General features: G+C 36.5%; 1 protein-coding gene and 1 long non-coding RNA gene across 9 annotated transcripts; one reads left to right on the top strand and one right to left on the bottom strand.

Annotated features, from left to right (window-relative positions):
* Positions 1–2,564: 2,564 nt before the first annotated feature.
* LOC112174053 lies at positions 2,565–6,605 on the bottom strand. Of its 6 annotated transcripts, XR_005801316.1 has the most exons (8): positions 6,484–6,605; positions 4,799–4,896; positions 4,604–4,682; positions 4,193–4,248; positions 3,351–3,439; positions 3,063–3,122; positions 2,885–2,964; positions 2,565–2,810 (listed from the first exon to the last, which is right to left on the bottom strand). It is a non-coding gene; the product is annotated as an uncharacterized LOC112174053 (long non-coding RNA). The 6 variants fall into 6 exon arrangements; XR_005801315.1 differs by having other exon boundaries at positions 3,063–3,439; XR_002925821.2 differs by having other exon boundaries at positions 2,885–2,954; positions 3,063–3,439.
* Positions 6,606–9,028: 2,423 nt separating this feature from the next.
* LOC112172794 (zinc transport protein ZntB) lies at positions 9,029–14,147 on the top strand. Of its 3 annotated transcripts, XR_005802029.1 has the most exons (7): positions 9,029–9,560; positions 9,685–10,775; positions 12,418–12,497; positions 12,984–13,248; positions 13,360–13,645; positions 13,733–13,880; positions 14,021–14,131. XR_005802029.1 is itself a non-coding variant. In XM_040509169.1 (6 exons), the coding sequence occupies exons 2-5, from the start codon at positions 10,016–10,018 to the stop codon at positions 13,623–13,625; spliced, it is 1,371 nt and encodes a 456-aa protein (XP_040365103.1). In that variant the 5' UTR covers positions 9,029–9,560; positions 9,796–10,015; the 3' UTR covers positions 13,626–13,645; positions 13,733–14,147. The 3 variants fall into 3 exon arrangements, 2 of the variants coding, with proteins under 2 accessions (XP_040365103.1, XP_024166046.1); XM_040509169.1 differs by having other exon boundaries at positions 9,796–10,775; positions 13,733–14,147; XM_024310278.2 differs by having other exon boundaries at positions 13,733–14,147.
* Positions 14,148–14,463: the final 316 nt, after the last annotated feature.

Genomic DNA, 14,463 nt, shown 5'->3' with positions numbered 1-14,463 from the left:
CTCCGGAGACTTTGGGGTGGTCTCGGATGAGGCCTTGATTGGCATCACTTTTGTGGTTTTAGTTCGAAACGGGGGTTTCGGACTTTACTCACTTGTGATTCGTGTACTAAGTTTGGGACCGTATGTAATTAGGTACTTGACAGAGTTGTGTTGAGCAGATTGGGACGATTGTGCTTATCTTGATTAGCCTGTGAAAACGCAGTGGGATTCAAAGGTGAGTAAATCTCATGATATTTGTTATGAGCATAGTTACCATATTGTCTTGGAGTTATTAGTTTAACCATAACTATAGTTGGTATTAGTGGCATTCCTGAGTGGGTGACTACGTGTGTGTGTGTGTGTATTTTCCTGAAATATATGTGTATTGGTACATTTGTTGTGATATGAGCAATATATGATGTATTGAGTTCATCATCGCTTGGAAATAGTGAAATTGTGTATTGAGTTGTGATTATAGAACATCATTGTTGAGGTTGCAAACAAAGATTGGAATGGAGTTCATTATTGTGTAAGACTAGTGAAATTGTGTATTGAGTGATGATTGTAGAATTTCATTTGTTGAGATATCATGGTCTGGTATGACCATCTTAATTGGGATTTAAGATATGGTAGCTTGTGTAGGAATATCTGTGTAATGAATCGATGACATCAGTGTGATGAATCTTTGTGATGATTATCATGTAAAGCTTGTGTAGGAATATCTGTGTAATGAATCGGTGACATCAGTGTGATGATCTTTGTAATGATTGTTGTGTAAAGCATGTGAGGGTATCTGTGTGATGACCGGTGAAATCTGTGTGATGATCAGTAGGATGATTGTTATCTGTGTGATGACTGGTGAAATCTATGTGATGATCAATGTGATGACTGCTCTGTAGAGGAGTTGAATTGTTATTAAGTTAACAACGATCAAGAAGATTACTGTGATGGTCGGAGCTACCTACAGATGTCAGAGTATGGGGTTATGATAATTACTATGACTTGAATTGTTTGTTTTAATGTTACCTCCTGAACTAAACTATATGCAGGGGTTACTATGAATTGTTTCACTTTGTTTTGAATTGTGATTGCCTTGTTTTCTTCTTGGTTTTATTGGTTGATGATTTGATTGATCTTAAAGGCCATAGTGGTGACGATTGTTCTTTGTGGTGAGGGTAGGAAGGTGATTCATTAAAAGATTTCAAACATTACTTGAGGAAGTTTTGTTTGACTGGAATTTATGTAATTGGATGCTAGGTTGAGAATTTGAGCATGTGGTTTTAGTCACGAGTTGACTTATATAAGCATGATATGGAAGGATGTGAAATTGATGGTTGTAGTTGTGAGTTATGTGCTTATCGTTGTTTAGGTTGAGGTGACTTAAGAATGTGTTTCTGCTTTGTGGTTTTGAGTTTACTCCTACAAGCTTTCATAAGCTTACTGGATTTGTTGTGTGGCAACCCAGTGCACTATTCGATGATGTAAGGGTTAATCCTGCAGGTCAAGGAAATCATGGTTGAAGCTGAGATCTTGTAGCAGCCAATCGGGTGTGGCTTTATTGTGGTTAAGACTTCCCCTGTGTAGAAAGCTCTGAGGAGCGATTACTTATTATTTTGTTAACTCAATTTAATTTGTAAACTCTGTGTCATGTAATGTGTGACTCTAAAGAAACGAGTCTGTATTTACATTGTGAGTTCGGGACATAGTTGGTTGCCTTTGTTTAAAGGAAAATTTTCTTAACTTTTTTTTGTTGATGCCTGAACCATCACACCCGGAGTTCTTATGTTATTTGAATTTATATTATTATTTGTGATTGAAATTCGGGACGTCGTACCAGTCGCGTTAGACGCGCCTCCTCACTCCGGTGAGGTTTCTGAGCTCCACTTTCTCCAACAGCTGCTTACGGCAGCGCATCGAAGCCATATTTGCTTTGGCAGTCCGTGCATTCGACCCGACCAAATCTCCATCCTTGGGACACCACATGCATTCTCCACCTCCTGCATAAATGCAAAAACTGAGGATATTTAAAAATAATGCAAGGTTAGCATGGTGGTTTGTTGTACCACTCATATTCAGGAGGTCGTGGATTTGAGCAATGATTAAGTCATTTGTTAGATAACTTTATTCTTGATAGACTTCTAATAGTGAGACCCACTCATTCAATCATAAGGTGACACATCATAAAAAAAGAGCCTTGTCAGTAAGTTAACAGACACATTTAATGGAAAACTAACGGATTATATATGATCAAAATTGAAAGTGCAGGGATGTTTTTTATGAAATTGAAAGTGTATGGACTGAAATGATTTTACTTCTAAAATTTAGAGTAGTTACTGGTATTTATAAATAGTATCTAAACTAACATCTATTTTATTGATGGTACTCAAACTTTAATTTTTGTCATAACTAATACATATAGTGTTTTATTTCATCTAAATTAGAACCAAAGACCAACTTTTATCAACACTCCAGCCAAAATTGGCCATGAACAAAGGTAAGTTAACTAGAATAGGTGCTCGCACGTTGCTGCGGGTGTTCAAACAAAATCTGCAAGTTTGGATGGCTAGAAACTTATGTTTGCAACTAACATTACCATTAATGTGAATGTTCTGATAATGTGCAAATATACAATACAACTGCTGTTGACACAGCTTCTCAAAAATATATTGTTCTACTTAATAGGCTAACCTAGCTACATTTGATCTGTCTGCTGAAAAGAGGTGTTGATGTTCGTCACCACATATCAATGGAGGTTCTTCAAAATGGTGCTCACAACCTCGACCACTTCATTAAGAACTTGATTCCTTAAAGGCTCTTCATTCCAGGCCCTCCTATAGAAGACCAGAGGATGCTTGAGCTCGAATCGCACTCACACATGAATATCTCAATAATAAGATAAATTTACCTCTGCAAAATGCAGACTTCATTACATCTTCAGCAACATGCATCACAAAATGGTGTCTTTAGTCCTGTTTCTGGAACGTGCTTTAAAAAAATATTCAAACTTAGATGTGAAAAGTTATTAAGTCAATCTATTCCAAGTATTTGCAGGATGACACTTTTTTTTAACATGTGTTTATCACCTTCTCTCTCAGCATCTGTCTTTCTTTAGGAGTTTAGGGAGCTGTCATGTCTAATACATTCTGCAGGGAAACCTCATCATACAATAAACCAATCTCAAATTTCAAAGAAAGACACAATCAGTACCTATGTTGCTAGAGTTATTAATAGTTAATCATTAACCAGTCAAGTTCAAATGTTTTGATTCAAAATGATATGAATATTTGTTTCATGTTTGTATATGTATTAGAAAAAAATGTTGAAAGCAAGTGCAATTGATAAGAAATGAATTAGTTAGCTTAGCTTATTACCCAAAATGCAAGCAAAGCACATAAGCTAGCTTCTCCAAGGCCGGCCCTCCATCAGCACCCCTCATCTCCAAGTATCTCTTCAACCTGACCTGAATTATTGGAAAAGACCAACATTGCAAATATACTATTAGTCAACCTAAAGGTGCTTATGATACCAGGAAATCTATGAGTTAAATTCCTATAGCCACTCCCAGATAACAAATGTATACCAAAAGACATTTCTAAATAAGCTTGATAGCCAAAACGGCAGTGATGGTGCAACCAAACTCTGCTTAATGATCAAGGAACTACATGTATGTTTTAATATCCAATAAAATAGTTAACTCAAAACTATGGTCCTTGTGATACCAAGAAGCCTTTGAAGTAAAAATTCCTATAGCATCTCCAACATAAGGAGTCACATTTCTAAATAGGCCTGGAATGCAGAAAGGTAAAGCTGGTGCCACAAAACCGTACTCATATAATTGCAGAACTATATAATATACTTTTTTTCCGGTAAGGCATTCACCTCAAACTAAGCTTGCGTTTTCACTTCAAAGTACTATACAAACTGAAATTTTAATACCTTAATTTTCCATTCACTTCCCTGGCTATCTTAGTAGTCGATCTAACACCCAAACAAACCCCAAATCCCAAATTTGAGTAATAAAGCCATTCTACCATGGTCTTGATCGACTTTTTGTCAATTTCTCTTATTTCTCCACCTTATTTCTATGCAACAGAATCACTATGCCATATCCATGTAAAGATAGGAAATTTATATACATTATGTTTTTTGCTTTGCAAAGATGTAGGATTCTATTTGTGAAAATCATGGGCAAAGAAGAAAACCAAAATATTACCATCAGACCTTGTGCTGCTTCTCTTATTCTTCAAGCCTTCACTCTATTTGCTGGAGCTACATGAAACAAAATTCACAAAATATTTACATGACCTCCTTCATCAAGAAAATCCAGATACGTATTATGTATAATGAAAGTAACCTGCAAATTTGATATAACCAAATTGCATTGCCAAAAGCATTGATGTACATAAATATGCAGTTGACTAATAGTTCGGTTTTGCTTCCTCTTATGGCTATAATTTAATCAGGAAATTAGAATGCTTGCTTAACAATAACTTTGCTACAGTTTATAGTTAGGCATTTATGATTCTCTGCCTACACAATCGTACAAATTTAAGCTCTATATTAATCCAGAGAATTGTGGATTAAAGTTATGTTTAGGCAAATTTTATTACAGAGAAATATGTACCTGCAACTTGGCTATACCAAACAGAATGATACTAAACTCCACTGGGAAAATACTATAATTGATAGCCTCATTGCACAATCTGCAGCCACAAATAGATATTGTTGATTAAAAAATTTCTGCTGACTTAACATTCAATAAGAGCATAAAATACAGCAAACTATTGCAAGAATGAAAAATGAACTCTAAATTGCTTACCTCAAGACCTAACTCAATCAATTTATTGATAACCCCCAGCTGCAACATCTCACCAGCTCAGTCAAGTCTCTTTCGACGATATGTGCATGGCATTTTTCCTGTAACAATAAGCAAAACGTATGGTTAAGTCAAAACCCACATATTAAAGATCAAGAGAAATCTGAAACCTAAACTTGCTACTTTAGACAATGTCTATGTAATCACATACTCTACTCCTTAAGCCTTTTTCAAATACCACTTACAATCAGATACGAATCTTAGCAAAAGCTAAACTACTTTAGTTGTCTCCCACTACTGACTGCAAGCATGAAACTTAATTTGAGTACATTTTGAACTACACTACTCAAATTATTATCCAAAAAACAAAAGAGAAAAAAGATGTAATTTTCACCCAGAATAGGGAAAAAGAAGAGAGAGAGAAAAAAAAACAGTTGGAGTTAGAATAAGCATACAACAACACTGATGATTATATAAACAGTACATTACCATAATTGGAATTCATCTAAAATAAAAGTTAGAGAAATACATGCAGGTTTCAGTTAGCATAGAGAAACCATTAGTACAGTTTGTAAAAAGCCATCTAATCAATGCAAAGCTATTTGTGTGATATGCCAATTGCAGTTAGAATTTTTTTTATGTAGGAGTTCTCATACGTTAAGCAGTTTCATGTATGATGAATACTATATACTGTATTTTTTTCTTGCAGTAGAATACCTGAGTTTTTTTGGTAAAACTATAATATTAAATGTTGCATAGTACTCGACCAAGATATGTTTTGCTTTATGACTCTTCCCCCGCAAAAATTATTATATTCATCTGCAATAAAAAGAATTCATCTGCATAGATCTAAAAAGTTTTGAAGAAAAGAACTCAGTAAATGAATTCAAGTTGTAAGCTTCGGTTACCCACATGTCAATATGCACATTCCAGTCATAAAATAGAAATAGAAGAAACAGCAAGGAGAGCAAATGGTACTGAATAGCATTCTAAACACTATAATTTTAATTCATACTTTTATATTAGCAGGGTATGGAGAAGCAAACAATTATAACTAAATACGTTGAAGTTTAAATGGTTTTTTAGCTTCTTTAATCTATATTCTCGCTCTTTTGTGCTCACGACTCTCATAAAAGATAACTTTGATTCCTGTTTTCCTTGATTTTCAGTGAAAAGTTTTCATAGATCTATATAATTTCAGCTTCCTTAGGAATAACCATATTAAAATAAATTGTAACAACACTGGGTTAGTAGATTTTGGTTTCACCTAGTTTCTAAGGAAATAGTTAAGCCAAATATGGTAATTCCTTGTTTATGGGTCAGTAGATTTTGGTTTACTTTCTAATGCCACTATTCAGGTCCATCCATGAGTGTAACAGAGCTTTAGCTCTATTTGATTTCCAAAAATGAGAGATGATTAAACCAAATATAGCATACATAAACCAAATATAGCAATACTGCCACCTCCCATTCCCGTCCATTTACATCCCTAGCAAATGCAAACAATCAGCCAGAAAAAAAAAAAAAAAAAAAAAAAAAAAAAAAAAACAATCCAACTTTTCAGCAGAGTAGTTGTCAATGTACGAAAACCGATTTTGAGAATCTGCAAATCGAAACCTTGTAATACAATTAAATGGAACAAATGGTGGAAAAAAAAAAAAGAACAAAAAAACCCAACAACTACATACCTCTACATGCGAAGAACCCAGCCAAAAACGAAGAGAAAAAGAGAGAGACAGAAGATCGCGACAATGAGCCCAACACCTCCTGCTTTCCTCGATCTAATTCCAATCTCCGTCTTTCCTCTTCCCTCTCGTTACTAACTTGAACTCCTGCATCACCGAAACCCCAAATCAGTCACATGCAAGGAACAAACAAACCCTACATGGAAAGAAAACAAACACGATCACAACATGCAGAACCAATTCTCTGCAACTCTGTCCCAAGAACGCAGAGCTGAGGCAAAAACGAAGATAAAGAAAAAAGGTCGCGTCCACCGAAACAAACCACAAAAGGAAAACAAACACAATCACAACACACAGCACCTATTCTCTGCAATTCTCTCCCTCTCTTTCACTCTATCAACAACAGAAACGCAGAGATCAGCCAAGAATGAAGAAAGAGAAAAAGGATCGCTTCTACCACCTCACCGCGTTTTATACCCAGGCCAAACAGCAAACCGCAATTAATCAAGGAATGGAGGGCAAAACTCTAATTTCACAATTCGGCTCAGCTGGAGCCGCTACTGTTCATAAGTCGATGAACAGTGCATTGAGAATTAGTATATAGTAAATTTTTAAGCTATAATGACCAAGCTATCCTCATCAAAGTGGCTGCTAGGGGTGGGCATAAATGACCGAAAACCAGAAGAAACCGATCCGGGCCGGGTTTTACTCTGAAAATGACTGTATTCGGTCCGGTTCGGTCCCAGACTCTGATATGGCGGTCCGGTCCCGGTCCTTGACTTATGCCGACCACTTGGACCGAAAAACCCGAACTTCACAGCACTAGTGGCTTTGGATATCATTTTACCCCAACATTTTGATTGATGGTGACATCAATCAATTTTTATATAATAACTAATCCTCCCAAACGTGTTTCTTTTTGAAAATCCTGCCATGGGGTCAATATATTGTTAAAATATTCTTCTCATCTTACTTTTTTTCTTGAATCATTAACCATCCTTTTCCTCCTTCTCTCTCCATGGGTCTTCTCCAGATTTTCTTCTCTTCCCTGTATTCTTCTCTCTCTTTCTTCTTCTCGTCAATACTCATCCTCAGATTCTTATTTGTCATCAAAGAAAAATCTTCAGATTCTTATCTATTAGTTTTTCTCTTTACACTATCTTCTTCTTCAGCGAGTTCGACTGCGTTTTTTTTTTCCCTCTTCTTCATCAGTTCCTCTTCTCTCTTGCTGGGAGCAGCCTCCAAGGCTCCAAACCCAACCCAGATCGAAAACTGGTTGAGGATCCAGATGTAAAGGGTTAAGTCACCGTCTTCGAATCTCCCAACTCTCAAAGCGACGCCTCAAAACTCTTTGTCTCTCACATATGCTTCACTACTCTCATTCTTACTCCCACCCCTCCTCTCTCACATCTGTGTTTCAAAGCCGAAGATCTCAATGCGTAGAGGATGAGAGCGTGATGGAGAATTGGGAATTTGGGATCTGCACGTCTGTTTTTTTTTTTCCCCTAAGGACGGGTTGGGCCCGAAAGCCCGAAAATCCGGCCCGTTTGACGGCGGTCCGGGCTTAGTCCGGTTCCTAATGCCTAAAAGTGAAGGCCTGGCCCGAATTAGTAATGCCGATTCCGGTCCTGGTCCTTGAAAAAAGGGTGCCGGTCTGGGACCGTGCCCAGCCCTAGTGGCTGCTGCCTCAACGTCAACGAATGTGATTCCATGTCCAACAAATTAAAGTATCTAACCAATAGCCACTAGATTTTTTTTTTGGAGTAAATAGCCACTAGATTTGGCACCTCACAGGCTCGCATAATCCAATTTGCACCTTCAAGCACTAGATATCCTTACCGCTTCCACCCTTAACCAGAAGCCACATCAATAATGAAATATCGACAAGATGGTTAGAGCTTCCACCACAAGAGCGTATGTCTCTGAAACCCTCCATAAACAACACAGGATTAAGATTCCTGAGTCTTGACTGCTCGGTTCTGCTCTAGAACACGATACCCATGTAATTGGTTCTTACGCCACTAGTATCAATCCTAAGTCACAAACGTGGTTTAGGCAAAACCCATAAATAATATTGTACAAATCTTAGCTTATTCAAGTTTAGGAATGATACAAAGGTTCAAGTAGAATTCCCATACGAATTTTTCCCTTTTGGGTACGAAACAGAGACCAACAAATGCTGTTAGTTTCAAGTTGCTATTAATGAACAGTTTTAAATTAAAAGATTGTGAGAAACAAGTGAATCTAACAGTTGAAAATAAAAGTACAGTTTAATTTAAGTTATTATAATTTCATATTTTAAATTTAATTCATATGATTGATATTCATTTATCCATCACAACCCTTTAAAACTGCTCTTACGTGAGCAAAACTGAATAATTTAAGAAATTTTAATAACACGATAAATAAATAAATAAAATTTTCCAAAAACTTTTAACCTCCACCACTCTCCCATATCCAGTCAAATTAATGAGGCCCAATTATCTGCAAGTGCTAAATGGTGTTTTGATAAACCTCCTTGAATTTAGCATTATCACACCGCGAATCCCTCATTTTCAATCTTTCACCTCACAAAATCTAACTACAATCCATCGTCCGTGTTTATCTCTATGAATAAATATCCCTACAAGCAACAGATTGCAGTACAGATTAATAGCAATTTCTAAAATAAAACACAAAAACTATTACTGTACTGAATGTGAGATGAAAACAACCAGGTTTGTAATTGGGTGATAAATGGTATGATATCACTATATTAGTAACCTTACCTTTCTTTTTGTACTAAAAAAACAAATTACCTCGCCCTTTGAGTTTGAGTTTGAGTTTGAGTTTAGAGGTGGAAGGTTCCCAGAAAGAGGGGGTTAAGTGCAGAACCGTGTATGTCTTCTTGTTTTCTCCGGCATTTCATTTCCCAACATATTCGTTCATGTGATTAAAATATGATATAATCTTTACTTGAATGGTTCAACAACTTGTGGCTGCTCAGCGACTTTCTGGGTTGTCTGTCTTTGGGTGATCCCTGACCGGTTTTGCTGAACTTTTTCTTATCTGGGTTTTCTTTGCTGCTGGATTTCAATGAGGTAAAGGTTGCCCCTTGCACAAGTATCTTGGTCTTTTCTTTCTATTCTGGTTGTTGATGTTAGTTAGTTAGCGGTTTCTTGGGATGCATGGAATTTGAGTATGGTTATGTTGTCTCTTTTTCAGGGATTAATGAATAGTGAATTTGGAATCCTGCTCTTTTCTCTAAAAAAGAATATTGGGTTTGCTTCAAGTTTGGTGAATGATATTGATTTGGGTTCTTTTTGGATCTAATAGCATCTTTGCAGCATTGATCTGGGGGAAGTCTGGTTGAAGTTGACTCGTGCAGATTAGACATTGGTTGTATAATTGGATTGAAAGCATACAGTTTTGAAGTTGGAAAGCCTGCAGTTTATTGTGTGTGATTCGGATTTCATATGATTGGTGGAAAAGATTTGAATATATTTCAGAATCAATTTGGTGTTGGGTTGAATATATCAGAATAGTACATAGATTAATGGAGCTAGCTGATGAGCTACAGATCAATGGAGAGGAAGAGGGAGAGGACATGGACAGAGAGCCGTCTGCAGAGGCTCCTCGCAGAGAGCCTCATCTCTATCGGAACCATTTTGGGGGCATGGTGAGGAAGAAAGCCTATATTTTTGATGGGCATGGCGAATTTTACAATAAGGAATGGGATCTTACAGAGGGTAGAGGAAAAGAGTTTTGTTGGTATCATGTAGAGCTTCCAAAAGGAAATCAGAAACTATCTCAATCTGCAGAACAACTCATTGGTGTTCTTTGCCCGCCTTTGAAACTACAGGACATTCTCTCGCTTGTCAGCAATGGACCCTTTTGTGGGCATGTCGATGGGGCTCTTGTATTCAGAGTCAACTCCCCAGGTCCTCCTGCCAGTGATTTCACATTTAGAATTGCTGCAAGAATCACTGAACACTCGGTGATTACTGTATCTTTGGGCCGTGTCCCCAGATTGGGTTTCTCGCCAGTGGGCGAATCTCTTCTCTCGGAGATTCCTAGAGTGGAGAGTCCCTCTTATGTTAGAGGTGAGCAGAAGGAAAGGAGTGGGATTGTGATAAGGGAGCATGTTCTTGAGTTCTTATTGACGATGAATCATTCTGAAGAGGCTGATAATCCTGTGCCAAAATCTGTCTCCAATCTTGTGGTTCATATTATTGACACGCATGTTGATCACCTCCAAGATGTTGTGACTAAACTTGAAATTGAATTGGATTCCGTTGAGCTTGAGATGGATAAAGGTGAGCTCCACTTATAACCTTTGAGTTGCCTTACAAAAGTTTTTGGTTTTAACACATTTTTCTTCCTATTTGTTGCGTATCATAGATATTTGCTTTTCAGACAATTTGCTTGTGAATTCCTTATAGTGATCTTCTAATTTGTAAGGAATTCTAAGGGGGTGAAGGCTTGATTGTACTTCATTGTCCTTCTTATATAATTGTCTTATCCTCAGTAAGCAACAAAATCGGTGAGCGATCAGTAAGTAACAAAATCACTGTGGAAGAGGATTTGAAAACTCAAGTATGATAACTATACTATATACATAGTACATAAACTGTAGCAAAAATAAAGATCGAGCAACAGTTGAGATTAATCAATTATAGAACATCGTATTAGGTATTGCATCGTCTGGTGTGATACATTATATTTCCAATCCTGGTTGATAGCAACTGTTTGAGCTGGCCTCGGTATTGCATAGACATATTTGGATAACTGAATAACTCGCATGGAGTTTGCAAACTTAAAATATATCAAAACTCTAATGACAACACTTATTACAGATTTTTGGTTTAGGTCAGTTGTAAACCAAAGTATACTGTTATACTCTCAAGTCTGATGGCATTTTCCTTGCATAAACATTTTTGCAGATGATCATACCATTAAGTCTATTGTCTATATATAGAAAAATAAACGACTATGTTTGTTCTTTTGTATCTTTCTGAGCATACTGACTCATTGAATTTACTAAATACTCAGTACTTTTTACATCTATATTATATTTAGCTCTTGAAGTAGCTTCAATAAATTGAATGATCCATTGTTGTTCCACATGTTTTGTTCCTGAGCAAGAATCTCAAGCTATTGGTGTGCTTTTGTATTATTTGATTGTAGATTACTGAACCATTTACACACAAGTGGTTGGCTTGGGTAATTGCTGGTATTGGTTATCTTTTTTTGTTTGTTTCTCAACCGGATTAGCTTGGTTCAGGTTGATATACCATTTCAATCTGCAGAGACCCAACCCCTACCTATAGTTATGCATTCTTACTGATATTTGTGGATGATAAACCTGGTTACAAAGGCTTTCAAAACTGTATTAAAGGAAAGCTAGTACCACTAGTTGGCAAGTAATCTGACCAAAGAACTTTTAAACTAATAGAATATTTTTAATAAGAAGATTGGCCAGAGTGTTACAGGAACACTTGAAAATTTTCTCTTGTTGGAATGCAAAAAGTACCGAAGGACAGGGTCTTTGTCAATATAAGTTATATTAGTTCTTAATCAAGTAGAGATAACTGTACTTGATCAGACTTGGTTGATATATTGAAGTATAATTCAAATGAATATGTTTTAGTTGACAAGTTCCGTTTCATAATTCATTAAGAATGCTCCGGTTTTATGTTATTTAACTTAGTTGGTATGCATATCATGGCAACTTTATATATGCTTTGAGAATATGCATCTGCTACACTATTCATGCATCTACATGTGACATATGATTGCACTTGAAACCATTTCCAACTTTTGGAACCATTAATTGGTTCTCTACAACTACCTGTTGCCTTTTTAATATAGATACTTAGTTACAAAAAGCAGAAACAAAGTGAACTTTTATTTTGGAATCGTCTATCTAATATTCACTGATGGTTGGATTTGCAACAGGTGGTTTTGCTTTGAAGAAACAAATGCTAGATGATAGAAGATTTCCTAAAATGCATCTAAATCTGCAGCGCCTCTTGCAGGTAGTTTGTCAGCCCATCATTTTGTATAATATGTGCAAGGAAGAAAATTGAGTTGTTCCAACTTATTTCACATTAAGCATTACTGCATAATAAGTGACAATATTACAAGCACTACCTCTGTCATACCACAACTTACTCTAAAGGAGGGCAATGCACACAGCAAATTGTAATTCATCATGTATCGCTCTTCAGCTCCTTTTGGAGAGCCAATTTCATAAATTTAGAACATATTTAAAGATAATATTCTCTTTCACATTTGCATAACCAACCATTCATCTGATAGTTTTCCCATCAGTCATATGGGCAGTGGGGCTTTCTGAAAATGGTGTATTCATATCATTCATGTTCTTTATAGCTCCAAAGAGTGCTAGCAAGCAATGTGCAATGACCTGTATTAGGTAATCTAAGGATTGAAATTATAGTTCGACGTATGAAACATTATGGAACGAACATTCTTATTGTTGCATTTTATTTTGCTGAACTCAGGTGATTGCTCATGGGGAGCAAGTTTTTCCTCGGGTCAAAGAAAAATGTTCTTCCAAACAATGGTTTTCCAGTGAAGATGTTAACTCTCTTGAAGAGCTGACTGGACGGTTGAGGAGGCTAAAGGATAATGTAGGGTTTATAGCAAATCGTGTCACAGCAATACAGGCTGGTCTAGACAGCTGGCAAGCTGAGCAAATAAACAGGAAACTATATTATCTCTCTTTCCTTTCTATCGTATTCCTTCCTCTATCCATCATTACTGGAGGTAAATTTGTTCTTTAACATTTCATTTGCAGGATTTTCTGGAGACATTCCCATGTATCTCCACTCTTGTGAGAAGCTTTTAACAACAAACACTTGTTATATATTGTTGCAGTGTTTGGCATGAATGTGGGTGGAGTTCCATGGACAGGACAAAACGACCCAACATTGAAGAATGGTTTCCGTAATGTGATGTTACTTTGCATTGTTATGCTACTTGTGGCACTGCTCTGCTTCAGTTTTCCTGCTCTTTATACCCGTATAGTTACTTGGCAAAGGAGAAGAGTCCTGAGGAGAAGCTGGTCCCTCAACAGGAAGTCATTTCTCAGTAGAACCCATGGAATTGGAGTTCAAGAAAGAAGGGGCTACCTTCGGCTTTGAGAAAATTGACCATATCTGCAGTATGTCTTTCATTTGTTTGTTGCTTCAGTTTGCTTATGTTATATTATAATTCATTCCCTAAAATCATTGTCTTAAATCTTTTTCAGGATAATTTTTTTGCTTTTCGCCTCCGGTTTGGTCTTATCTACCTTCTAATGACCTATATGGACAGATATATGTTGAGGTTGTTAATATCATTTACTCTGCTCTAGTTCTGTGAGTTTTGTGGGGGACTGGACAGCAAGAGGAAAGAAGGTAGAGGTTTCTCATTAGAGGATAGTTTTTTTGTTTTTTTTATTTTTTTATTTTTTTAATGATTTTGTTTCATTAGTTGGCTTATGATCCCCTCTTTTTCTTTTACTCACTTCTTGGTGATCATCTTGTATTATGTACAGTCTGTTGTATCATATGAATGTTAAATACTGCTGTAGTGGTGGTAAGTATTTTTGTTCCACCCTTTTGGTTGTATGCTATACACTTAAACCCCATGGTCTTATGCAAAGACATTTCAATTGTAGTTAAGATTTTAGGCTGGGGATTTGCTGATACCATTAATTCGGAAATAGGAATTGTTCCTATGCCATAAAAATATCAGATTTTTTTTTCTTGTTCTTTTTGGGAAACTCAGTTTCATTCATAAGAATAAGGAGCTGGAACCAGGCAACAAGAAAGGCATATCCGCAAGCTCAAACGACGACCATAGAAAGTACAAGGCGGATAGAGGCTCCAACACAGCAAGAAGAGACCTCCAAGTTATCTAGTCAAGAAGTCTACTTTTAGCGTTAGAAGATTACTTATGTCAAAAGCAAACTCGGCAAGAAAATCCAAACTAAAACTA

The sequence above is a fragment of the Rosa chinensis genome, chromosome 6 (genome assembly GCF_002994745.2).
Source record: "Rosa chinensis cultivar Old Blush chromosome 6, RchiOBHm-V2, whole genome shotgun sequence".
Taxonomy (NCBI): domain Eukaryota; kingdom Viridiplantae; phylum Streptophyta; class Magnoliopsida; order Rosales; family Rosaceae; genus Rosa; species Rosa chinensis.
Note: the sequence above shows the minus strand (reverse complement) of the source record. Positions and strands in the feature narration are given on the sequence as shown.